We start from the raw sequence: 27,454 nt of genomic DNA on the forward strand, positions 1-27,454 counted from the left end.
TTTTTTTATCCTATTCCTATAGGAAGAATAACTGTTTCATAAGCTGTCATACAGATCTGAGAACACGAGAAGCACCCACAAAAGGTCAATGGCTACCATTACCATCACCTTCACTACCGCAGAACTGTGGTTAACATAACACAGTATCACCGACACCAACTAACTGATCTATCAAGCCAGCATCACTTGGGTGTCCATAACTGGTAGTGGTCCAGCTCTTTGTAAGGTCTGCGGTTGGGTGGGGGGCTCCTTCAACTTTTCTGTCCACCCTTGCCTACATTCAGAAGGTAGAAGAGATATAAATTCTGCTATCAATAAGATCATAAAAGCTCCTGACTCCAGTTATATAATTAAAAATAATTTGCATCTCCCGAATAAATACCTATTTATGAGAAAATGACGAAGACCAGAAATATGCTGGTTGAACAGTCACAGAAAGTGAGCAGTGAGCGTGTGACAAATAATTTCCCTAAATTTTCCTAATTTCCCTAAAACCATTAACATAATAAATGAACCCCAGAAAGAGAATGCCGCTGAGCAGGAATTATCATTTCACCTGCATCATACACACCGCGTACTGACAGCATTATTTCTCACAAAGAACACTTTGGAAAGTGCCAAAATGATAAATCTGCAGAGGTACCAAGGTCACAATCACTTTAATGTTCTTCTGGCATGAATAGGGGCTGGTTAGCAGGGCCAGTTACATACTTGGGGGGGCGGGGCAGTGCAATGTGAAAATGAGGGTCCAATAACGAATAAAAAAAAATGGGTTGAGAATTTCAAGACAGCAACATCATGGCATTAAAAAAGCCCGGGACCAACTAAATAAGGGTTCTGCACAGCTTCTCCTGAAGCTGCCCCCCGAGCCACTGCAGGCATCTGGGCAGCCCCACGCGCCCCTGCGATGCAGCACCCACCAGGTACTACTCACCACTGTGACTGCGTCGTTCAGCAGGGACTCTCCGAACACCAGGATGTAGAGCTGCTCGTTGACGTGAATGTTCTCGAAGACAGCGAGCACAGCCACGGGATCCACGGCTGAGATGAGGCTGCCAAAGAGCAGGTTCTGGAGCAAAGAGATGTCGCTGAGGCCGAACGCTTCGATCTGGCAGATAGCGAACAAAGACACCCCGATGCCAATGGAGTTCCAAAGTGTCCCTACCACGGCGTACCAGAAAATGGTGCCAATGTTCTCAAAGAACGGACGAGTGGGCATGAAATAGCCGGCATCGAGCACAATGGGCGGGAGGAGATACAAGAAAAACACATCCGTCTTCATCGCAGGGGGAGACTTCTCGTCAACGCCAAAAATAATCCCGCCCAGTAGCAGTCCAACCATGATGAGAAGGCAGCTCTCAGGCACTATTGTGGGCAACTTGTGATAGAGATGGAAGCCTGTTGAGTACAAGATAAAGACACCAAATTTGGGTTATATTATATAGCAATTTTGAAGATAGGAAATTGATTCCCTTTCTGAATCAATGGGTCCCATTTCCCCATCTCCCAGGTCAGTAAGACTGGCTGCAGACTGGCTTCCCAGACTACCATGTAAACCAGAGGATTCCGTTAAAACTGTTCACAAAATACGCTTAGTTACAAATGTAACTTTAAATTACAGTTAGAATGCTATAGTCACACCCTATCTATATAGTATACGATTTTTCTTTTTCTAAATGCCTAGTGAGTTTTTCGTAAATACTGGGGCTGTAGAAATGGAATATAATAATGCAATTTTATGTTGCAAACGACTTAGTGATTTCCAAAACCTTTTCAAGTTGTAATATCTCATTTAATCCTCACAAAACCCTAAGAAGCATATCAGGCAGTTAATTGTCACACTTTATTTTCTTTTTTTGATTTCAGGTTAATATGAGGATACAAATGATTAGGTTGCAATGTTTGCATTGGTCAGGTAAGGACCCTGTTGTTGCAGTTGTGCCTTGTACCCAGGAAGCATGTCATGTACCCTTACATTGTGCCCATTAAGTGAGAGCACACCAATCCCCTTCCTTCTTCCCTCCCTATCCCCTGACCCTCTCACAACTTGAATTGAATTGAGTTTTTCTCTTGGGTGGGTGGGTATAAATTCATCTACTGACTTCATATTAGTATTGAGTACACTGGAAAGTTGGTTTTCCATTCTTGTGATACTTTACTAAGAAGGTGTTTCAACTCCACTCAGCTTACTATAAAGGATGTAAAGTCTCCATCTTTTTAGGGCTGAACAGCATTCCACATAACACAGTTTGTTAATCCATTCATGGGCTAATGGACACTTTGGTTGTTTCCACATCTTGGTGATTGTAAATTGAGCTATGATAAACAGCCTAGTGCAAATGTCTTCACGCTTTCTTTAAATGTAAGAGACAAGAGCCAAGTTTTCAGCAAGGTGATTACCTTCCAAGCCAGTTTTTGGATGACTATGGTCATCTTTGGCATTCAGGAACATTTGTAACTTATTTAATTTCATATTCTTATAGTTGGAATTTTGAATATGTTTAGCTTGGTCACATGTGCTCCTTCAGAGACAACCAAATCAATTCATCAAGATGCCCTGAGTAATCACCATGACCTCTATTCTCAAAGGGTTCCTTCCCAGTCAAGTTCTTAAATTATGTTTAGGGTTAACTCTTAATACAAGGCCAGGTGCGAGGCATGAAGAGTATTGTAGGAAATGGAAAAATGAAGGAAAACATCCCTGTCCTAATTCATAGTAGAGCCCAGTATGGCTTTAATATAGAGAACATGTTAGGGAGAGGCTTTTAGCCAGAAAAGAAGAGGGAAATGTATATTGGGCCAACACATGGGGACAACATGGGAAAGTGACTTAACCCATGGACGTCACTGGACACAGCTTAACTGCTTACTTGCAAAGCAGCAGTGAATCACCCCAAAGGCATTTAAAAGATTTTAGGATCAAAGCTGAATATGAGAATGCAATGGTTTGACTGTGTCCCCTCCAAAGTTCGGGTGTTGCCAGTGTGATAGTATTAAGAGGGAGGGCCTTTCAGTAGTGACTAGGCCATGAGGGCTTCTTTGGCATTAACAGGATTAAGGCTTTTATAAAACAGGCTTCTCACATCGTTAGTTGATTAGCTTGCTTGTCTGCTCTTGCTTGTCCTTCTGCATTCTACCATGTGAGGATACAACAAGAAGGTCTTTACCAGACATGCAAGGCCTTGATCTTAGACAGTGAGAAAACAACTATCTCTTCTTTAAATTACCTAGTTTGTGGTATTCTGTTACAGCAGCAAAACCAGACTAAGACTGGCAGTTCTGTAAGATTATAATGGGGCTCCAGCATTCCTCTTACCTAGTGACAGCTTGATGATCCTGACCCTGGGTAGACCTGAGCTGAAGTGTGTGTTTATAACTTCATTTATAACAAAAAATTTGAAAAGTAAAACAAAAAAAAAAAAATTCAAATGAAGTTATAGAAAAAGGACATAAAGAAAATATTTTTGTATATTTGTATAACAGTGTGTTTTAAGCTAAATGGTATTACTACAAAAGGGTCAAAAAGTTAAGAAGATTTAAAACTTCATAAAGGAAGAAGTGATGGCAAGTCTAGGCTAATTTATTATTGAAGAAAGAAAACTAATTTTTAATAAATGTAGTCTAAATGGAGAGTGTGTATAAAGCCTACAATAGTGCACAGTAATCCCTTGGCCTTCACATTCACTCACCCCTCACTCTCTCACTCACTCAGAGCAACTTCCAGTCCTGTAAGTTCCACTCATGGGAGTTGCCCTATTCAGGTGTGCCATTTTTATCTTTTATACCATATTTTTACTACACTTTTCCTATGTTTAGGTATATTTAGATAGACAAATATTTGCTCTTGTGTTACAGCTGCCTACAGTATTCAGTAGTTACTTGCTGTACAGGTTGTGACTTTACTGATTACTAATCACAGTAGACTATACCATATAGCCTAGGAGCGTAGCAGACTGTGCCATCTAAGTTTGTGTGAGTGGACTCTACAGTGCTCAGAAACCAAAATTACTTAGGGATGCTTTTCTCAGGACGTGTCCCTGTTGTTAACTGATGCATGACTATTAAAATGATAGAGTACTTCCTTAGAAACTTACAATCACAGAAGTTATAATAAGTAAATCCTTAGGAAGTTACGAACCAGACTACAACCATAGCATTAAACATCTTCTGAGCCAAAGCAATATAACTGGAATAATGTGATGGAGTTTAAAGAACTAATTTCTGGATAATAAACTGGTCATCTGTATGTTGGGCTTTCAAATCTGGTTTTGATTTTTGTATTACTCATATTAGAGCATGTTCTAGCAATTGGTGGGGACTAAATGTATTCAACTGGTACAGGACTTCCCACTCATGACCTCTGTCTGTTGTGGCTTGGCAGGGAGCCTCAACCTGCTGGACCGAGAATTTTCCAAGCAGGGCCCTTCCTGACTGCCTGGGGTCTGGAAGATAGAGACAGAGATGGCATGAGAAATTTACATGCAAAGTTTTTATCAAAAGACCCAGAGAGATGGACATCTATTAGCCTGTAGTGAGACAGATAATCACCACTCTGAATTCTTAAGAGCTTTTTATTAGGATTTTGGGGGCATGTATATACAAAATAGTAAAGTGAGAAGTTCACAGTCTCGTGACTGAATTAAATAGGTGGTCTTCTGCATGAAGAAGGATAGTAAAGAGTAAAGCATTAAATCACAGATTAAACAACACTGTGTTCTCACTGTTAAACAGGAAAGTTAACCTCCCTCCCCCCAAAAAGACCATATCTTCGTTCCCTCATGCTGATTTCCACTTCTAGCACATCTATTGGGTTTGCCAATAGCAGCATTTCCAGTGCCCCAAGATCTGAGTGCAATCACCTCTTTCTGTAATGCACTCCAACCTGAAGGTTTCTTGCCCTAGGCCAACAGCAGTGCTATCTGAAGACTTCCCCCTGCCTCCCACTCTCTGTCTGTGACTGTGGAGAGGTTACCAACACACCCAGGCTCTAGCTGCTCATCTGTCAAATAGAGACAAATGCATCTGCCAAGTAAGAACTGTAATGACAACTGAGTTGTAGGACTCACCACTGTGTAGTGTCACAAGTGCCCCACATTTTAGTTCCCTCTCCCTATTCTCAAGGACGAAGCAAGAGAAAACAGTTTTAAAGAAATGCACAGAAGCAATGGCTCCATGGAAGCAAACTGGAGAATGAGTGAGGCCTGTTTCTGAGGGCTCCCATTTTCTCCTCTTGCCTTTTACTTTCCTTTCACTGATGCAGCCTGAGTGGCCAGGGCAATCACATGGGGGTGCTGCTCCTCTCACTACATTGGAAGAACATTCTTCACCCCAAAGCTGGAGGATGGGAAACCAGATAGATGAGAGAAAGGAAGGAACAGAGATTGCTTAAATGCATCATAGAGGCAACATCCACCATGCTCACACCGTACCACTGACCCGGAGCAGGAACCCGAGCAAGCTGAAACAAACCAGAAGAATGCTAGAGAATAAATACAGGATAGAATGAAGGGCCACAGAGACAGAGGGCCAAGGAGGCGTGGAGGAAGTGAGGAGGAAGAAAATCTGGTAGTAGCAAAATCACAAAAGAACAGAAACCAACACGGGAACATTAGTTGATGAAATTATACCTTCGTATTTTTAAAAATCTGCCCTCCTTTATTTTATGAATGCTCAGGTCATTCAGAATTGATTTGAACAATCCTTCCTTGAAGTTGACAGTAGTTACTAAATCCACTGACTGTTTCCTGGCCAAGAAGAGATGAAATGAAGGACAATCCCACGTGATCTTAGTCCAGTGTTTTCTGCTGAACGTAGGCAGAAAAACAGTGTGGTGTAACGTGTTCTCTGTTGGCATGAAAGGTTTTGCATGCAGGTGTCTGTGCTTTGATGAACTACCAGAGTAAACCTCCTCAGCAAAGTAATTAGTGACAACAAACAAAAAATTCTTTATAAAGGCCATTTTTCACCGAACAAACCAAAAAAACCAAAAATTACAAATATGTATTCATTTATGGCTTCCCCCCAAAAAATATTTCTTAAAAAGAAAATGAACTGGGGCAGATGAAATCTGTTTTCCCAGAATCATCATCCTAGCTAATATTATCGAGAAATGTATGTATTAGCTTTGGGGAAAATAAATCAAATCAACGTTCAGATGACTTTGACAAGGCTGAACACAAGCTGCTGCAGGTGCAAACTACTGCGTAGTCCAGAGGTGGCTAACTTTTTCCTGTAAAGGGCCAGATGGTAATATTTACTACTTATAGGCCACAGTGTACCCTGCCATTGCAGTCATAGATGATACTGAAATGAATGAGTATGGCTGTATCCCAATGAAACTCCATCCATGGACATAGAAACTAGAATTTCATACAATTTTATACGTCACGCAGTATTTTTCTTTGATGTGGTTAACCATTTAAAAATGTAAACGTCATTCTTAGCCTATGCACCCTACAAAGCCAGGCTACAAGCTGTATTCGGCACCAAGGCTGTAATTGACCTAGTCTTTCTGCGTTTCCTGATGCACCTGTATCATTCAACTTTTATTACTAGGACATAAAAGTCTATGAAAATGGACATTTATAAAATACATTCTTTTTAGTTGCAATAGAAATTCACTTAGTAGTAAGGGAAAGGGGATTAGGGGTCTCTTTATAAAATACATAGTGAAGGCATTCCTCTCCTAGAGTGAATCTATAAAAGTACTGAAATTAACTGAATTTAAATACTAAAGATGAGTGCACTGAAATTAATTTACTATATACTCTCATTATATAATATACTTTTTCCCCCTCATTATTTCTATAAATTATTAAATTCTGGGAGGAAAGCAAAGTGAAAAACAACACAGAAAACTTCTAGACGGCAGGATCCACAAAAGAGCAACAATGTATAAATACAGATCATAGAACGCCCTACCACCAACAACAAAAACATACAACATATCTTTAAAGAAAAAACGTTCTCATTAACAAACAGCAAGATCAGAAATGAAAAGAGAAATTAGCAGACAGTAGTAACAAAGCCCTCAGGGTAGAAGGTACTAGCTTTAGTACTAGACAAACACAGCTATCTAATAAATGCTCTACTTCAGAAGGGCCTGGAGAAAAAAATGATGACACTTATTGGAACAAATACTTGCCAGGCCCAAGTCAAGTACAGGACAAAGCCTTAAGGGTACCATACAAGCACTAGGCAGCCATCGTGCCTGCCTGACCCAGCACTGAGTTCTGGGCTGGGCATCCTCTAAGCACACCCTGCAAACCACTGTATTTTAAAAAATGGTCTACAGTAAGCCAGGCCTATCTAGTTGAGGACAAACAAGGTGAATATTCATAGAACTCATTGAACTCATTTTTGAGTATTAAGAAAAATAAGCCCCAAAATGCTGATGATAGACATCCCAATTCACATAGCAACCAAATATAGAGAGTTTAAAACCAAATTGCCATAAGCCAGAGACAGAAACTTAAAGAAAACAGTAGTAGGGGCCATTTTAATCAGATGCATCAAACTGCTATCAATACATGATAACTCCAGTGGACAAAGACTGGATAATAGAATTTATTTTGATAATAAAATAGTATTCAGTTGTAGGGAGAGGGGGCCAAAACCTACCTAGCCAATGAACACTATTTCCTGACTCAGGAAATACAAAAGCTATCTATGCAACAAAAACATTGTACACCCTCAATATTTTGAAATTGAATTTTTAAAAGCAAAAGTTAAAAAGAAGTATTGAGCAAATAAACAGTATAAATAGGCAAAAAAATACATAAAATAAATAGAATTCAATAAATACAACAGAATTAAATGATATACAACAAGAACATATTAACGTGTGAATATAGATTTTTCATAACATTTAATGATGTTTTGGGACTGAAAGGTACATTTAAAAACCCCACCAAAAATAGTACAGCTAAGAGTATAAAGTTTATTTATTTTTTTATTAAGTCATTCGTACATAGATCATAAAGATATTTATGCCATTATAGGATTCAATGTGTTGATTATTTGTACAAATTGGAATGCTTACATCCTACTAAGCAACAAGTACATTTCTTTTGGAAGGAAGTTTGGAGAACACTCAGGGATCTAAGTAGAAATAAAGTTTTCAAAAGATCTTCCACTTAATAGGTTTACAAAGAAATTAAAATAATTTTAAAAATAAAAATATAAATAAAACATTAAAAATTGTTGGGATTATTCCAAAACAGAATTTACAAGGTAATTTTTACAAATGACTTGGAAACTTGCAAAAGAATAAGAAAAACATAATGAGTTCAGTCTACCCATCCAATCTTTGAAAAGCAACAAACACAGTGTTGAGCCCATAACTGGATATTTACTGAGTAACTTCCGTGCACAAGGCTCTGAGGGATTTGGAGATGAACCCCGAATGGAAGCTATCTCCAGGGAGCTTATATATCAGGTACAGAAGATTAGACAAGAGGGTGTACAAAGACAGAGAGTGATAAATGCTATCAAAAAGGAGAAGAGAGTCAGGGAGCTAACTCAGAGGAGGAGACTCAAGAAGAAATTGTGGAGGAGGTGGCATTAAGGTTGCTGGGCATGGATTTTTTGATTCTAAGGAGAAGGAATCACACAGGAAAGTCTGAGGAAAGGCTGGTGCCATGGGAAGGGGTGGTCTGTGTGGCTTGAGTAAAAGGTGCATGGGCTGCAGGAGTGGAGGACTAAGCAAGCAGGAAAGAGCCACATCTCTGAAGCTCTGCCTCTGCTCTGTGGGCAAGTGTGAGCTATAGACTAAGCCTCAGGGCCACCCTGGCTTCTGCACTGGAATGACAGGGATAAGCCCCTCCTAAAAGACAAGAGACCAGAGACTTGGTTAGGAAATAAGGAAATCAAGGCCACCCAATGAAAGACTTCAATCAAAGGGATGTGATTAAACATCAGTGAAAATAAGAAGTTGTCTACAAACATGCAACTAAAAGGTTTAAGAACAGTCTGAACTTTAAAGGGACCTATGCATGATCCCATAATGGAGGACCTGGAAAAAGATCCACTCATCACAAGGAGAGGTGGATGACAGAATGGCAACTGACAACACCTAAAGAGAGCAAAAGAAAGAACTATGTTCTGCTGATGGTACATTTGGATAATTAGAAAATTCAAGAAAATCTTTGTGCATCAAGAATATTGATTGTAAACCAGGTATGATGGCTCACACCTATAACCCTAGCATTTTGAGGTGGGTAGAATGCTTGAGCTCAAGAGTTCAAGACCAGTCTGAACAAGAGCAAGACCCTGTTTCTACTAAAAATAGAAAAACCACCTGGGCATTGTGGTGGGCGCTTGTTCCCAGCTACTTGGGAGGCTGAGGCAAGTTGATCTCTTGAGTCCAAGAGTCTGAGATTGCTGTGAGATATAACACCAAGGCAGTCGACTCAGGATGACAGAGCAAGGCTATCTTAAAAAATTTAAAAAAGAATATTTGTTGTGCCATTATATATGACAAGAAAAAAGCAGAGCCATAAAAATGATCACCCTCATTCACTCATTTTTTTCATTCGGTATGTATTTATTTAAATCCTGCAGTGTTCTAGGTCCCATATCAGGTCCAAGGGATGCAACAGTGAATTAAGCAAAGCCTCTGCACTGGAGAGCAGTCTAGTGAAGGGAAACAGAAAAGAAATCAGTCAACCAATAAATGCACAGTAGCAGGTGGTGAAGGGCACCACAAAGAAAACCAAAGGGGGTGGTGAGCAGAGAAGTGAATCCTTTTGGTTAATATTCTACCTTGAGGTGGTCAAGGAAGATTCTTTGTTGGGTGACACCTGAACAAAACCCCAAATGAAGTAAAGGTGTGCAACATGGCGGATGAACTTTCCAGAACAAGGAAGAAAAGAACAAGAATGGAGGCCCCTAGCTAGGAGCCAGAGGCCACACTGGCTGGAGCTGAGTGTAGGAAATAAGGACAGAGGGAGAGGAAAATGCAAGAGCCTCCAGAGACTGTGACCACAAGACAGACTTTGGGTCTTTTTCTGAAATCAAGAAGGAGCCACTGGAGGACTCTGAGCAGAAGAACGTCACAAGAAGGTGCCCAGTTTTAAAAGGTCATTCTGGCTGAGTTTAACAAATGGGAGCGGGCAGACCCAACAGGAGTGATTCTCAGAAATCCAGGAGAGGGACAACAGTAGCTTTCATTAAGGTGGGGGATGGGAGACAGATGATCCAGGATGAATCCATAGTGTTGGGCTTAAAAATGGGTATGGAGTGGAGTTGTTTACCAAGATGGAGAGCAATAGAAAGAAAGAAAATTTCAGGGGAGAAACTAAAGATAGCAAATGCCAGTTGGAATCGCCTTGAAAAATATCATGGGGCTTAACAAATGTACTGCAAGATTTAGCTAGAAGAAATGGCAGAAAATTTCTACAAAACACTACAGTAGAGCTAAGTTCCCAACACCCCTGCCAAACACCCCTGTGTTGTCATTAAACCTGTGATGGAGCTCAGGGAGGAAACAGTGAATCCAGGCAATGGTGTGCAGAGGTGCGGGAATGCTGCACAAAGGAAGAGGCTGCCCAACAGTGGGCAAAGAAAGCATAATTTAACCAGTGCTAAAAAGCAGAGAGAAAAGGAGAAAGGGCAAAGACACGCATATAAGTTTCTTTTTTACTTCTGCAACTATGGAAAATTCCACAAAGGTCAAAGAGTTCAATGTGAAAAAAAAAAAAAAAAGCCCAGAATTTCCCAAAATGGAAAGTAGTAATAGTCGAAGTAAGAAGTGATGTAATCAATGACAAAAGTAAATGCTGTTAAGATAGATAGAAGATAGGTATGTCTAAATTCACCTTTTAAAAGTCTATGGGGGGAAAAAGAAAGGTAATAAAATAAAGACATAAAGTGTAACAAAAAAGGGAACAGACTTCTGCTTTTGGGAAAGTAAGGGAGATGTATTTTTCCTCTATCCTTCCACTTATTATGCTTTAAAAGTCTATAAAATAAACATAAAATGACTCTGAAAGGTGAAGAGAAGAATGAAAACTGGCTAGAGATCCCCAGACCTGAAGACTAGTTCAGCAGTGAGGTTCTGGGTCTTCTTTGAGCCTCTAATAGCTCACATTGGGGGCTGAAGAAGCCAGCAACCTGGAAACTCCAATGGGCATAAGCAACAAAACTAAAAAATAGCCAGCCTTATCTAGACCAAGGAATAGAAAAGAGTCAGCCTAGCAAAACAAAAAAGGTTTTTTTTTTTTTTTTTTTTTTTTGAGACAGAGTCTAACTTTGTTGCCCTCAGTAGAGGAGTGCCATGACCTTATAGCTCACAGCAACCTCAAACTCTTGGGTTCAAGCAATTCTCTTGTCTCAGCCTCCCGAGTAGCTGGGACTACAGGTGCCCACCACAATGCCAGCCTATTTTTAGAGACTGGTCTCACTCTTGCTTCAGCTGGTCTCCAACCAGTGAGCTCAAGCAATCCATTTACCTCAGCCTCCAACAGTGATAGGATTATAGGCATGAGCCACCACACCCAGCCATACAAAAACATTTTAAACAATACTTCTCTACTCCAGCCAAAAACCACAGAAGAAACTGTGGTCCCAACCTCAGCAATGTGCGAGTGGGGTGTCTAGATTCTACCCTCACCACAGTGTAAGGAATGCCACGCCCACAGGGGTGTGTGAGAAGGAAAAGCAAAGAGGTGGAACTTTCTTCTCTGAAAGGCAACCCACTCTCAACCCCTGACTGAACAAGAAAAGACACAAATTACAAACATTGAGAATGAAACAGAGATATCATTACAGACCCTACAGACATCAAAAGGTCAGTAAGAGAAGACTATGACCAACCTAGGCACACATGCCCATGCACGCACAACACCATAGCTGAAACAGACCAATTCCTTGAAAAATACAAACTACAGCAACTCATTCAACATAGAGGAAATAATTGACTAACTCTCTAATAAAAATAAATAAAAATTAAAGTTATAATTTAAACACTCCCCGCCAAAAGAAATCTCTAGGTCCAGATGGTTTCACTAGTGAATTCTAAAAATTAACATCAATTGTACACAATCTTTTCCATAAAATAGAAGAGGAAGGAATACTTCCTGATTCACTTTATGAAGCTAGTATTGTCCTGATACAAAAACTAGGCAAAGACAGTACAACTAAACTAAAATAGACCCATATCCTTCAGCAAGAAAGAAAGGTACAAAAATTCTTATCAGGATAATAGCAAAGAATTCAGCAATACGTAAAAAGAATATACCCTGGCCAAATGAAATTTATTCCAGGGACACAAGGATAGTCCAATATTCAAAAATTAATTAATGTAGCCTATCATACCAACAAAGTAAAAAAGAAAAATTGCATTGTTGATATCAATCAATGCAGGAACACCATTTGGAAAAAATCAACATCCCTTCATGATAAAAACGCTTGGTGAACTAGGAAGAGAAACAAAGTGACAAAGATCATCTGCAAAAAACTTGACTGATTCCAAATGTCAAGTTATAAAAACCACAATGGAAGATAGCCGTAAAATGTTCAAGGACATGCTGGTGACAGCATGTGGAAGAAAAGATTAAATAGCCTATAAATTATTAGGTGGTACTCATGTACATTATGGAAAATCATTACAAAGAAAAGATCTGTCCTTTCCAGTGATGTGTAATAATGATCCATTCATGACCCTAATGTCTCAAGGGAGCCACTGACATTAAGTAGCATTAAGCCTACAGGGAATGTTCATTCCTCACAGTAAAAGTTGAGAAATGTATGGACAGCAGACTAAACAGGTGAAGAGATGACACCTGCTGTGATGTGGTACCACCCAAGACCCAAACCAAACTGGTAGAAAATGGAGCCAGAAGGTGGCTGAGATAATGGACACACTTGTGGAGAATTATAAAAACAGCAAGAAGCTGACACTGTTCAAGGTGCCTTTAGAATCTCTGCCACTGAGAACTCTGTGCCCTGATAATTGCTGCCTGGAGGCTCTGTCCAAGGGGAACAGCCACTCCCCTACTGATCAGCATCCCAGGGACTTTCAGACACACTCGGTCCTCTGGCACTGGCCTTCCACCTAGCCTCTAAGGTGGTTCTCAACCTTCCTAATGCCACAACTCTTTAGTATAGTTCTTCATGTTGTGGTGTTTCATTGCTACCAAGCAACAAAAATAATTTATGGTTGGAAGTCACCACAACATGAAGAACTGTATTAAAGGGTTGCGGCATTAGGAAGGTTGAAAACCACCGCTCTAATTACTGCCTTTAACAATTGCATTGTGAATGTGTGCTTGACTGTACATGAATTTCCCCATAAACTATGAATTTGAGTATTGCTAATTGTCCACCCAGTCACTGTGAAACCCTCCAGCTTCTGTCAAAGGTAGCACACGGACCCTGCAGACCTGATTAAAATGTCAATTGAGTTGATAAATAACTTAGGTGATCTCTTACACTTTCATTCGTTGACTCACAAGCACTCAGTATCATGAAAGGTGCCAAACACTAAGGGCATAGCCATGACCAAGACAGATATGGCTTCTGTCCTCAAGGACTTTACAGAATACGAGGACAAAGGAAGTCACATGGGGTATGACATGCATCTTGCTTGTTATAGAGAGGGAAGTGTGAGTTAAAATGGAACCGGGACACAGGGAGGGGCTCCACACTGGGTAAGAAAATGATATTTCAGCTGAGATGTGAAAAGTAGTGGGAATTGTTAAATTAGAGTGGGTACAAAGTGAGGCCTGTAAGTAAGGCTGTAAGAAACCCAAGAAAGGATAAGGGTGTCCAGGGCCCTGTCAGTACAGTTTGGATTTACCCTAAGATATTGGGAAGTAATAACACCCAACAGGGAAGGGAGCTGAGGCAATGAGTGGGTTTTCACTAAGACATTTACAGAGCGTTTGGGGAGGCTGGTGTCTGAGCTCTGCATGGCTCTCTGTCCGCCATAACACACAGGAGGCCACAGATCATCTGAGGCTCTGTTGTACCCACTAGAACACATGCACAGGGCTGGGTGGGGGCAAGTTTTACTCACCTTGGCACTTGCCGTGTCTCACAGAGTATGCAGTAAGCTGTGACATAGTAAGAAATATACATTTGGTCTCTGCCCCAAGTTCCTAGCATAAAGTTTCTAAAACTCTTGTAGTCTCCTGAGCCATAGGGTAATAGAATTTTGTTATAAAATTTGTCTTGGTCCCTTCCCTCCACACAAGAGCTTCCCAGACCCTTGGAATCCCTGGAGGGATAAGAGTGTCTTCTGTACACTGGTGAGATGACTGGTGGCAGAAGGCCCTGAAGTGTTTCGGGTAGGGTAGAGGAGTTGCCAGAAAGACAAAGGTAGGATCAGAAGTTGAGACTTTCAGGCCCACCAGCCAAACTTCAGGGAGTGGAGAAGGGCTTTAGGTTAAGTTCAGTCACCAATAATAGCCAATGATGTAATCAGCAGGCTGTCTAAGGGAACCTCCATCTAAACCCTAAACAATGAAGCCTAAAAGAGCTTCCAGGCTTGTGGACACACAGAGGTGCTGAGAGGGTGTCATGCCCTCACAGGGCTCGGAAGCTCTGTGCCCTTCCCCCTGCCTGCCCTAGGTATCTCTTCATCTACTGTTCATCTGTATCCGTTATAATGAACCAGTAAGGTGAAGTGTTTTCCTGAGTTCTGTGAGCCATTCTAGCAAATCATCACATCTGAAGATGAAGTCATGGGAATCCCCAGTTTACAGCCAGGTGATCACAAGTACAGGAAGCCCCGACTTTCCAGCACATAAAGTGGGGTGGAGAGCTTGGTGGGATTGAGTCCTGCTTAGTCTGTGGGGTCTGCACCAACGTTGGGTAGTGTCAAATTGAACTGAATTGTAGGACACTCACTGGGTGTCTGAAAAGTTGAGGAATTGGCCATCAGCGTAAGGAAAAGCCACCTACATTCAGTGTCAGAGTATTATAAGAGAGTAGAGAAGCACGTCTTTGAGGGTTTTTTTTCCTAGAATGGGTAGACAAAAATGGCAATAAAGAAAAAACTCTTAACCTATCCCCTGATCTGGCCGTTTCACTTGAAGGATTACGTGTAAGCCCAGCTCAAGCAGATACACACGATGAAAATGTACCAGATGTGCATTTTACAACTAGAGACGCCTGAAAGTTAAAGATCTTATATCGCACCTTTAATCATAAGCCTCACAATGCCACTTCTAACGTTTCATGTTTTTCGTTATCTTTAATTTTGTTCTTTTATTTCCCATCAAAATGAACCGCCAACTGGCTGTATCTGATTACACTGAAGGTTTATGCTTTTATGGCTACTGGTCATTTCCACATTTGTCTCGATTTCATTAAGCTTTTAAGAGCTATATTGTTCCTCTTTAAAATCTTCACATTCACCAGACACAGAGAACCAATACTATATGATCGCATTTACAGGAGGGACCTGGCAGAGAGAAAGTAGGACAGAGTTTACCAGGGGCTGCGGGGAGGAGGCTGTAGAGAGTTAATGTTTAATGAGCACAGGTTTTCAGTTTGGGAGGATGAAAAAGTCCTGGAGAGGGATGGGGGTGATGGTGGCACAACACCAAATGCCACTGAATTATACACTCAAAAATGGTTAAAGAGCGATTATGTTGTATATAGAGGATGTCCATAAAGTTTTTTTTTTTTTTTTGAGACAGTCTCACTATGTCACCCTCAGTAGAGTACTGTGCCATCACAGCTCACAGCAACCTCAAACTCCTGGGCTCAAGCAATTCTCTTGCCTCCGCCTCCCAAGCAGCTGGGACTACAGGCACCCACCACAATGCCCGGCTATTTTTATGGCAGTTGTCATTGTTTTAGCTGGCCCGGCTGGGCTCGAACCTGCCATCCTGGGTGCATATGGCCAGCACCCTACCCACTAAGCCCACTAAGCTACGGGGGCCGCCACAGATGTCCATAAAGTTAATGTGCAATTTAAAATAGACAAATGTTTTAAATTGCACATGACTAGCTGTCTCTTAAATTGCACAGGAACTTTATGGACACCAGATTTTACCAAAATGAAAAGTCTCCACTTTCCTTTTTCTCTTTCCCACTCATTCTTACAAAATAATTATGGCAAAGCACAATGAAATATTATCGTCAACTGCATAAAAACTGCTAAAGAGGCAAAAAAGATGATGCTGGTAAAGCAGATACCTGCTGGTAGGCACGGCTGCCATGCGGTGGAACCCAAAACTCTTGGCTGACTCTGTGATGCAGAGTCTGAACTGGGCCTTCCAAAGGCATGCTGAGGCACAAAGATAATACCCCAAAGGAAAGTCTCAGACCATCTTCTGCCTTCTTGTCTGTCAGTTCTATCCTTCCCCAAAGCTGCCCATAGAAACCAGAACTCCTCTTTCCCCAAAGCCAGCCATAAAACCTAAACATATCACTCTATCATTCCACCTTCCTGTGTAAAAACTGGCCATAAAGAAATTATATGACTACTTTGTGTGACTGTAGGTCTCAAGAACTCCATTCCAGAGAGGGCCCTGCCCCACACCCAGAGGGAAGGAATGCTACCCAGAGAGGTCAAGAAGAACCTAGAAGGCAGGCAGGGTTTCTGTACTCAGTCCATCAGCATTAACGCTGACTCTTCTTTGTATAATCCGATTTCCACATGCCTGTCTAGACTTTGTTGTACCTAAGCATAAAAGTGAACACCTTCTGCTGTATCTCTAGGTCTGAGGGCTCCTGTGCACACACGTCAAATACATACATACACCTTTCTCTGGGTTAATTTGCTATTTGTGAGTTGATTTTCAGGGAACCTTCAGAGAGTGAAGGGGAATTTTTCCCTTGGTCCCTATAGGCAACTCTAGCAAATACTGACATAAAATAATGTAAAGCACAGGCTGTTCAAAAATAAACTGCAAAATAATGGAATTATTAAAGGTAAAATAGTATTTCACAAAAATGTTCACAGCAAAATGTCAAAGAATAGGGAAATGGTTGACCAAATAATAACACATTAACATGATAGTATGTAATAATTTGCCACAGTATGCATGTTTATTATTTCAGTTCTTCTATGGGTTTATTTGGAATAATGCTCAGTGAAAGAGTATAAGAACAGTTAGAATACTGAATCTTGGCCAGGCGAGTGGCTCACACCTGTTATCCTAGCATTCTGGGAGGCCGAGGTGGGTGGATCGCCTGAGCTCACAGGTTTGAGACTAGCCTAAACCAGAGCAAGACACCATCTCTAAAAATAGCCGGACATTGTGGCAGGCCCCTGTAGTCCCAGCTACTTGGGAGGCTGAAGCAAAAGGATCACTTGAGACCAGGAGTTGGAGGTTGCTGTGAGCTATGATGCCACAGCACTGTATGGAGAGGGACCAAGTGAGACTGTCTCACAAAAAAAAAAAAAAGAATATTGAGTCTTTACTTTCTTTACAATTGTCAAATTCATTGATTTTACTCACATATTTTAAAATAAGAAGCCTCTGTAGAGTGAGAATAAGTAACACTTTCATTTAGGATATCAGTAATTGTGCAGATCTTGACCGATGCATCCATAGAGTTAAACTTTCCTAAATGGTAAGATCCGTGCATGGTAAACAGTACCTCCTGAGCACCTGCCCATGGTGGTTTCCCCGTGGGCTCTGCGCCCCATTCAAGGTGAAATATGAACACCTTTCCTGCAGATATTCCATAATAGCCTTCTCATTTTCATCAATGGTCAGAGTAGGTGGGCCATTTGTATTTATTTCTCTTTACGTAACGTGTTTACTTTCTGACAGTGGTACTCATTTTGATCACTGTTAATCTGACTATAAATTCCTACTAATTCTGAGTGCCTAAGTATCCTGCATAATAGTTTCGGCTCCTTTAAATACAACCAAGCATGAATACCAGAAGCAAAATTTCATGTAAGAAGAAAAAGTCTGAAGTGGAGTCAGCAAACAGCCTGCAGGCCTATTATGTCTCAACTATCTAGTCTTTTGAAATATTGAACACATCTTTAGAAATGGAAACAACGCACATATAAATTCTCCCGATTGATCATAAAAATCAGCAGAACTGGGCCTTCTGTCACCCACTTTATGCTAATTTCTGCAAAGTGGCAATCAGCACAGGTAGGTAGGGCCTTCATCTGGGGAGGGGCTTCCCAGGTCTCCAGCTCGCTACATCTACCCCACACCCTCCGATCGATCTCACACTGATAGGCCTCCTGCTGGCTGCCACCTGTCTGGACCTCAGGATCAAAAACCCAAGGGTCAGAAAAATATTTTGCTAAGATTCCTCCAACATTCTTCAATTCAAGTCCCCAATGGAGATCAGGGAGCGGCAAATCCTTCCATTCTATTCCTACCTGCCATTCTTTTTAGACTCCAGACATCAAGTCTCAACCTCAGCAAGGAGAACTCAGCTTAGACACTGAAATTCCATGAACTGTAGCACAGGCTTCCAATCCCTTAAGGGAGCAGGCAAAGGCTCAACCCCTCAGCTGCCCCTGCTGAGGCCCTATAGCTGATTTCTATCAATGCACAAAGTCTCTTGCAGGTCCAGGGAGCCACACACAGCTGGTGAAGTTCCTTTCTGCAGGCTGAGGGAACTTGCGGGGTGTACTGACAGCCTACACATCTCTCCACTGGCTTCCAGCTGAATCCTACTCTGATCCCCAAGCCAGGGCTGGACACAGGATTTAACTCATGCCCTGGCCACCTCACTACCTGCAATGAATTCTTTCCTTCTTCATTTCTAGTCTCATTATTCACAGTCCTGGGCTGCCAGCAAACAAGATTGATTACAATATCATATTTCCCTCTCCACATTGTTGAACCCAATGAATTGGGCTACACGTAATGAGTTAGAAAAGTGTTTTGCTAAGATTCCTCAAACATCCAGAACCAGAAATTTCATGGTTAGTACCCTTATAATGACTCTGGAGAGACCTGAACATTGTTGAGTGTGTGTGGAGGTGTGCAGAGCCCGAGGTGAGCACACACACCCCGTGTCATCCACACACCACAGACACTTCTAGGTAGTGTTGCTTCACAGAAGACACTGTATCTGATGCTGACAGAGAACTGTCACCCAAAAGGAAGTGTCCATGCAGGCCAAAAGCAAAGGCAGCTAGAGACATCACTTTCAGCAATTTGACATGGAAACAAAAGACACTATACCTTTCTGGATTTCAAGGAAGGTCAGAAATTGATAAAAGAACAAGTTGTCCTTTCAAGTGAGAGGGAACTCTTGACACACAAGCAGGGTGATCTAGAAGACCTATCCTCTGTGGTCTGGGTAGATGCTCTTGGAACTGAATCCTTCAGTTCACAGGAGCCTTGAGGGTTGGACAAATAGCGCCAGAGTCTCTCCAGGTTTCTGCTTCCAAAGTGGTTCTGGGCAGGCAAGTCACAGGTGAAGCGTATTATAAAATGAACATCTCCATTGATGTAGCTCCCTATCCTAAGACCTTAGAGCATTTCTATGCCTCCATCCTTAACATCTTCCTGAAATCTGTTCCACTGGTGACAGTCACAGGCCCCGGCTTCTAGACAGCTGTTTGTTTCTGTGGTATAAAATCCCACTATTTTTCCCCAGGAATTTTAAAAGAGATTGACACACAAGAGATGGGCTAGTCAGCAACTTTGTAAAGTACAGGTAGTGAATTATTTTATGCAGTGATCTTGTACAAAGTGTATCAGTTTCTTCCTTTTCAAGATAAGAAAGAAACTGAGCTTATAGTTTTAGACAAGACTGTAAAGAAATAGCAGATAAACAGTGTACTTTTCTGTAAATATTAGGTCTCACTTTTTATTTATGCTTATCCATGGTTTTCACTTGTATATTCCATTGTTTACCACTAACTGATTTTCAAAAATCCAAAATTGCCTCCTTTCCTTCCTAGGCTGCTTCTTGCTGAAGGAGACCATCTTAGATGACTCTGTTAATGAGGCCCATTCTCCACTAGGCACGATGGCTCACTCCTGTAACCCTAGCACCCTGGGAGGCTGAGGCAGGAGGATCCCTTGAGCTTAGCAGTGCCAGAACAGCCTAAGCAAGAGCAGGCTACCTCTCTACTAAAAATAGAAAAACTAGCCAGGTGTGATAGCAGGCACCTATAGTTCCAGCTACTCAGGAGCCTGAGGGAGGAATTGCTTAAACCCAGGAGTGTGAACTAGTCTGATGTGAAGGCATCTAGCCTTGGACAGCAGAGTGAGACTATCTCAAAAATAATAACAATAATAATAATAATAAAAGAAAAAGAAGGAGACGAAGAAGAAATGAGGCCCATTCTCCTTTTTGAAGGCCAGAGGGTTGGGAATAAGAGCCACCTTCTGCTTCTGAAGATGTTCGTTTTTTGCCATTGGAATGCTCAGATTCCCCGGCATTCAAGAGAAGAACAATGCTGGGTCTGTGTCATGTGCATTCTGTGAAATGCTCCTTGAGCACAGGGCAGCGAAGATGAAATACACATACCGCACCCTCTAGACAGCTCAGAAATCATGGCTTAGCTGTGCCAGCAGTGCAACTCAGCCCCAGGAAGTCATAATGATGACACCTGACAGTTTTCAGCCTATTTCCGCATATATCATACCTGGGTGTGAACGGTGTGTCTCCTGAAGCCAAGAAAAGTTATCCAGAGATGCCAAAGAAATTTCTAATACAGCCAGGTGGGAAACAAGATCCTGCCAGTTAAATACTGAGAGGTGCCCTTGGACACACAGACTGTTCTTATTTAGAAAAGTCCTGGGCTCGTGTTTCCTGTGAGGTACAGCAGAATCCCCACAGAACTTGTTCTCAATCTGGGAGGACTGCAGGTTTAGGTTTTATAGCTTTGAAACAGATTTTAATAGCTCTTCTATGATTTCAGACATCTTTACCTTAACTGAGTTTCATCTCCTTGTGGCTCAAGGCCCGCCACTTTCTTATTTTTTTCTTTCTTCTTCCCTAACCACTCCTCCCATTTTAGAATAACCATCTCATGAAGAAGTTTGGCCAAAAGGATTAGATTTGAAGAGCTCCTGCTGAGGGTAAAAATTTGCAGGGCATAGGGGTTATTTAAAAGAATTATAGGCTCAGCACGTATAGCTCAGTGGCTAAGGTACCAGACACATACCTGGGGGCTGGTGGATTTGAACCTGGTCCTGTCCTGCCAAACAACAATAACAACTACAACAACAACAACAACAACAAAAACAATAGCTGGGCATTGTGGCGGGTGCCTATAGTCCCAGCTACTTGGGAGGCTTAGACAAGAGAATCGATTAAAACCCAAGAGTTGGAGGTTGCTATGAGCTATAATGCCACGGCATTCTACCAAGGGCAACATAGTGAGACTCTGTCTAAATAAATAAATAAATAAATTACAGAATCCAAGGAGTCCTTAAGTTCTGGAAACTATTTCTGAACAGACTGTTTGCACAGTCAAGCTGAGGGAAGGAGCACTGTGGTGGCCCAGTGGTGATAAGGGCTCCAGTGTAACCTAGATTCAAAACTTTCCACGCTGGCCAAGGGTTGAAAGCAATTTTTACTCCATTGCCCCAGGCTAAATGTTAAATCCTAGGATTTGTTATCCTTTCAACCCATGCGTTAGTAAATGATTTATGCCCACTTGGGCTTTGTTGTTTGCACACTGCTGTCATTAAGTTGAATGAGGTTGTCCAGGGCTTCTACCGCACCCACCCAACCACCTTGGGTGGGAGCTTGATTTTCTGCTGGGTTTTTATCCTTCGAGAGCTTGCCTTCTAAACAAATTTACCACTTGCTTAAAATAAATAGATCAAAGTATAGAAAAGGAACCCACAACTGTCAGTAATTGCTACTTCATCTCATTTTTCAATTAAGTGGTTGCTAACACTCATCCGCAGTCACCAATTAGTTATGTACATGGCAGGGGAGATATGGGTGGCTCAAGCTAAACTAAGAAACCACCTTACTTGGTTCGTTACACTATTTCCTGAACTTCCTAGAATTCTATCCTTTGCCTCCCCCCGACTTCTGTTACCAACCCAGTGGGCTTTGCACATCTATGCACTTTTCCGTTTGCTTATGGTTGCAATTAGGAATCGTGGAGTTTCTTATGGTTACACGATCACCATTATTACTACGTCCCCTTAATATAACCGGCAAACCTACTAACACATTCAGGGGAAAAATGTTGAGTTGGAGACTTGCCAACTGTAGACATTTGTTCTGAGATTTAGAAACAGTAACAGCTCTCTCTTCCTTTCAGGGGCCTCAAAACACAAAATTGAAACATCAAGACCAAATAAAAAGATTGTATAAAAAAATCACTGTGGAGGGAGTCAAGCCATTAAGTACATAAATTAGCTATTTTATCAAGTAAATCCCTTTAGCAAAACCATTAGCACTCACGAGCGGGGCTTACAATGTGAGGGCGTGAATGTTGGTAGTCACAAAACAAAATACAGCCTCGTGAGGTTTAAAGTAGAATGCAGATGTGAAACTGTGGAAAATAGAAAACAGCGTTACTGGGGAGGGAGATACTATTAGCTGTCACTATATACATTATAAACAGACAAAAAAAAAAAAAGAGTCCAATGCCCCTGGAGCTTCCCTTGAGGAGAGAGGAACAGGAGTGAACAGCCAACTCTTAAACAAATAATCACATGTCAGATAGTGATAAAAGCTCAGAAAAAAAGTAAGCCTGGGCAGGAGGATGGAAAGCGATCAGGGCCAGAACTATTTTACACAGGTGTGACTGTCTTCTGATTTCCCTTAAAAACATGAGCTCCTAAGGCCAGTTAGCATCGCACCTTTCTAGAAATTCACAAGAGGACACACAAAAAATGATGCCTTTCTCCTAAGTAAGCAAACCATGCAGTGTGGACACAATGTATCCTTCCCAACCCTGAAGAGTAGGACTTGGAATCCCCTAGAAAAGAAAGGGCTGTAATTTCTCAATTTCTCCTCACCCTTATAGTGTTCTTTTAGAAAAAATATACAGCTGATTTATGATTCTGCCTTAGAACAATCATGATGAAGAGCTATGGTTGACAGTTTTAAAATACCAATAATTACTTTAGACAGCACTTTGCTTTAAAATTTTTTCCAATCTAGATTCCTAAAGAATTGTCATTTGTACAAAAAGCACAAAAGCACTGAGAAAGCATGCACTGAAAAATATGTATCCCCGTGTGTGTGACTTGACAAGTCTGTGGACGCTGAAGACACGAGGAGACCCAGTGGTTCTGGGCTTCCCCGCAAGTGTCAGGAGAAGGGTGGAGAGAGCACCTTCCCTGCTGCTACCGGGAAGGTCTTACCTGCATGTCGAGTCTGCTTTCTGCCTTCCACCTACTATGCCTGGATGCTCAGCCTTTAGTTTCTAAGATAGGAACCTGGGCTAAAACAAAGCTTATGCATTGCCTTTCCTTTCCATTGTGAACTGACTTAGTGAAAGCAGAAAAAAATTATTTTTTAGTTATGCAAAATTGGAAGCTGAAATATGTATAATTGAAAGCTGAAAGAAACCTGTTCATAACACAAACAGCAAGAGATCAGACGATCTCACAACTTGTTATGCAACAAATGGGTAAAATAGACTTTCAAACTGTTATACTTTGGGGAAGAAAGCAAAACATCTGTTCTATCCAATGCTATCCAAATTTCCAAAGTCTGTAAGATGGCAAATTCTGTATCCTCATTACTAACAACCTACTGAAGAAACTACTATGATTTGCCCATTGTGCAGATGAAATAACAGGTTAAATAAGTTAATCAATTCACCCCAAATCCACAGCTACTTTTTAGCAGGGTCAAGATTTTAGACACCAGAATTTAAGTTATTGCTCAAAGGACTGTCTATATGTTGTATGTTGTATGTTCTATTATAGCGTATTCCTTTTCTTTCTTTTTGAGATAGAGTCACAGCAACCTCAAACTCTTGGGGCTTAAGTGATTCTCTTGTCTTAGCCTCCCAAGTAGCTGTAATTACAGGCACCTGCCACAATGCCTGGCTATTTTTTAGAGACAGGGTCTTGCTCTTGCTCAGGCTGGTCTCAAACTCTTGACCTCAAGCAATCCACCAGCTTCAGTCTCCCAGAGCGCTGGGATTACAGGCATGAACCACTGTGCCTGACATTATATGCTTTCTAAGTAATCATCATCCAAACTAGAATATTTAAAAGGGCACAATAATTATATATGTGCCAGGACAACCAAAGTGCATGATATGAGTATCATGGACAAACAAGGAGGAGTGGTTATTTTAATTACTACCTGAAACAAAAAGTTTCTCTAAGTATGATTTATTTATTCATTTACTCAGCAATTACTTATCCAGTACCTACTATGTACCAGGCACTGTTCTAGACTGAGTCAAATGGACAAGGTCCCTCCCCTCATGGACCTCACATCCTAATGAATGTCAGTTGTGTGTGCATGTTTATGCCTGTGCATATTTGCATGTGCCATGCAATATACATAGGTGTGTGCAACAATGAAACACATTTAACATCTTTTCTCTTGTAAATCTGTTGAGGTTGAACTTTGGCCTGTTGGAATCTGCATGGGAGTGCAAGTTCTTAGGGGTTAATCCTTTCTTTCACCTACACATCTTTAACATGTTAAAGGTATATTTCAGAAGCATTAAAATTCTATATTCCCTAAGTCAGGGATGGTAGGAAAGGCTAGACCAAGATTCTGAAGGTCTAGAGCAATGGTTCTCAACCTTCCTAATGCTGCAGCCCTTTAATACAGTTCCTGTGGGTTGTGACCCACAGGTTGAGAACCGCTGGTCTAGATTGATGTTGGAGATCTAGCACTACTAACGAGTTCCACCACCTTGCCTTTTAATTAGCTCATTCTGTGCTAAGCAACTTTTTATAATGACAATCCCAGAGGGTCCTAACAAGGTAAGAAAAGCCTCCTAGCATGAGACGCCAATACAGGCCCAGGGATCCAGGGGAAGAACTGGTAAGGTTGAGCTCTTGGAGGTGCTCTGGGACAGTAGGACACCTCATGCTTTAATATTTGTTTCCATGAGTGGTGGGGGAAAGTGCGAATTGTATCGTTGTTAAAGAACTAGCTATTCCACTCCTACACTTGATAACTGTGATGCCTTGGACAGTTACTAAAGTTCCTAGAACTATTTCCTCATCTATTTTTTAAAACTTGGGATAATAATGGTGCCAACTCCTAGAGCTACTAGGAGGACTTAATAAGATAATGAATATGAAGCATTTGGCACAAGTACCTAGCAGGGAATAATCTTCTATCCTTGTTAACAATTATTATTTTTGAAAAAATATCCAATGTACACAGCCCTACTATGAAAGCTATAACCTAATTATAGCCTAAGAATTTAGGGAGGGGGAGGGGAAGGGGAGGGGAGAGGGATAGATGGGTAGAGGGTGATTGGAGGGATCACCTCTATGGTTTGTCTTACAAGGGTACAAGTGAATCTTTCTAAAAGTAGAGTATAAATGTCTTAACACAATAACTAAGAAAACTGACATAAAGTCTATGTTAACCAGTTTGATGAAAATATTTCAAATTGTATATGAAAACACCACACTGTACCCCATGATTGCATTAATGTACACAGCTATCATTTAATAAAAAAGAAAAAAAAAAGAACAATAAAGTGCCATGAATTTGTCACCAAATAAAAAAAAATTATTATTTTTCTAAAGAAATTGTGATAGAGGGATTCCCTAGTCTCAGCCCCCTCCACCCTCCCATGCCACAAGAAAACATGACACTGGTTGTATTACACTGCTCAAGTTTCCCAGACGCTGGATCCTTAGAAAACAGGCCCAGGCATTGGAAGCAGCTGAATGACCAGTCACAGAGTCACAGAATTACAGCAACAAGAGGTGTTCCCTGGCCCTGTGACTTCCTAAGGACCTTTCTATGCACAGCAAGACCTTTAAGCCCCTTATGTGTGCTTGTCCATTCAGGGCAGGCATACATGATCCGATTCATTTGTAACTGAAAGCTCCAAATGTGACTTTGATTTTTCTTTTCTGCCTTTCCCTCGTGAGCCTTTGTATGCCAACACAAAGCCATAACATGAAATTCATCTGTAAGGTATGCTTCTGGTGCAGCCACACAGAGAACTTTCAGAGGAACTCCCTGCCACACCTGTTGGAATTAATAAAGAGGAAAAGGAATACAAGTCATCTTCATACAAGGGATGAACTTGACAAATTAAGAGTTGAATGCTTGCATATAAGGATGAACAATGTACAAGCCTATTGCAGGAAGTACATCAATTATGATTCATTACATTTAACAGAGGTAATTGCAAGACAGTAACCTGTAATTGTACATATGTCACTGAGAGGCATAACATGCCAATGTCTACACATCACTTTCGTATGATAAACACATCTTTCTCTTGGCTTAAGTTTCTTTTGCTATAAAAGTAAAAGCTTTGTCATAAATGATTTCTTCCCCTACAGAGAATCGCTTCTTATCTTTATGGAAACACTAAACAGATACATAACCTTCCCTCTATTAATTTAATGGGAAAAGCAAGAAGGTGATAACTGGCCAGGGTCATAGGTTCAAGTGAATGACAGAACTGGAATTACAGCAGCATCTTCCTACTTCTAATCTGGAGGCATGTTTTCTAAAACTTAGGTCCAATGCCTCCACGACTGCTGAGCAATATATTCCTCTTCTATCCAAGCATGAAACAAGATAAAACAAAAGCACTTTAGTCACACCCCCACATCATTCAGATAGAACTAGGAAAATAAACATTATTTTTGCTTGACTTTAAAGAGAAGCTATACAATAGTCTATGACAGTGGTTCTCAACCTTCCTAATGCTGCAGCCCTTTAATACAGTTCCTGTGGGTCACCACCCACAGGTTGAGAACCGCTGGTCTATGAGAAGAATACAGCCGCAGACTTCAAACACCATACAGAAAGCATTTCTTTAACAGTTGTAAACCAATGGGGATAATTAAGGACATGTAAAAACAAACAGTCCTTGACCCCCTCCCTTGGTATGGAACTCTTAAAAGTGCTATGTAATATGTCACTGATATATCCAAAAATATGAATATAGCACCTCTTCCCACTACAAATGTATTAATACCTAGCCAAGTTCAAAATAAATAAAAGTGGCTTGGGGGTCAGAAATAAAAGAAATCAAAGTAAGAGATGTCTGTAGGATTTCAAGCCCCAGGAAAATTCCAGACATACAAACATGCCCTATGTGCTAGGACCTGGCATTTTAACACCCTACGTGAAGAAAAGAAATCTGACTTCAGACTACTACGGGAAGGACTCTTGCATGAATTTCTGGGTTTTCAAGGGCTATTTTGTCCTAAATAAGTAAATAATGAGAGAGAGAGAGAGGTTTATAGCCAAGGAGAAAGGGAAGAAAATGTATCAACTCTTGATGGTCTTGAGCCAGGGGAAATTAACCTGTGATTATAAAACTTCAAGTCTGTATCATACCACATACAAGTGTAAGGTCTATATACTTATCTATAGTATTTGAATCACATAGGGAAACCATGTTAAAGAAATAATCATTGAA

General features: G+C 41.0%; 1 protein-coding gene across 1 annotated transcript in view; it reads right to left on the reverse strand.

The window, feature by feature from the left end:
* SLC9A2 (solute carrier family 9 member A2) overlaps window positions 1-27,454 on the reverse strand; it is a 100,751-nt gene that overhangs the window by 65,460 nt on the left and 7,837 nt on the right. Inside the window, 1 exon segment of the mRNA XM_003794322.2 lies at window positions 935-1,398. Coding sequence (XP_003794370.1) covers window positions 935-1,398 — 464 coding nt within the window.

This window comes from Otolemur garnettii, unplaced genomic scaffold (genome assembly GCF_000181295.1).
Source record: "Otolemur garnettii isolate 467f Iridium unplaced genomic scaffold, OtoGar3 scaffold00079, whole genome shotgun sequence".
In the NCBI taxonomy this organism is placed as follows: domain Eukaryota; kingdom Metazoa; phylum Chordata; class Mammalia; order Primates; family Galagidae; genus Otolemur; species Otolemur garnettii.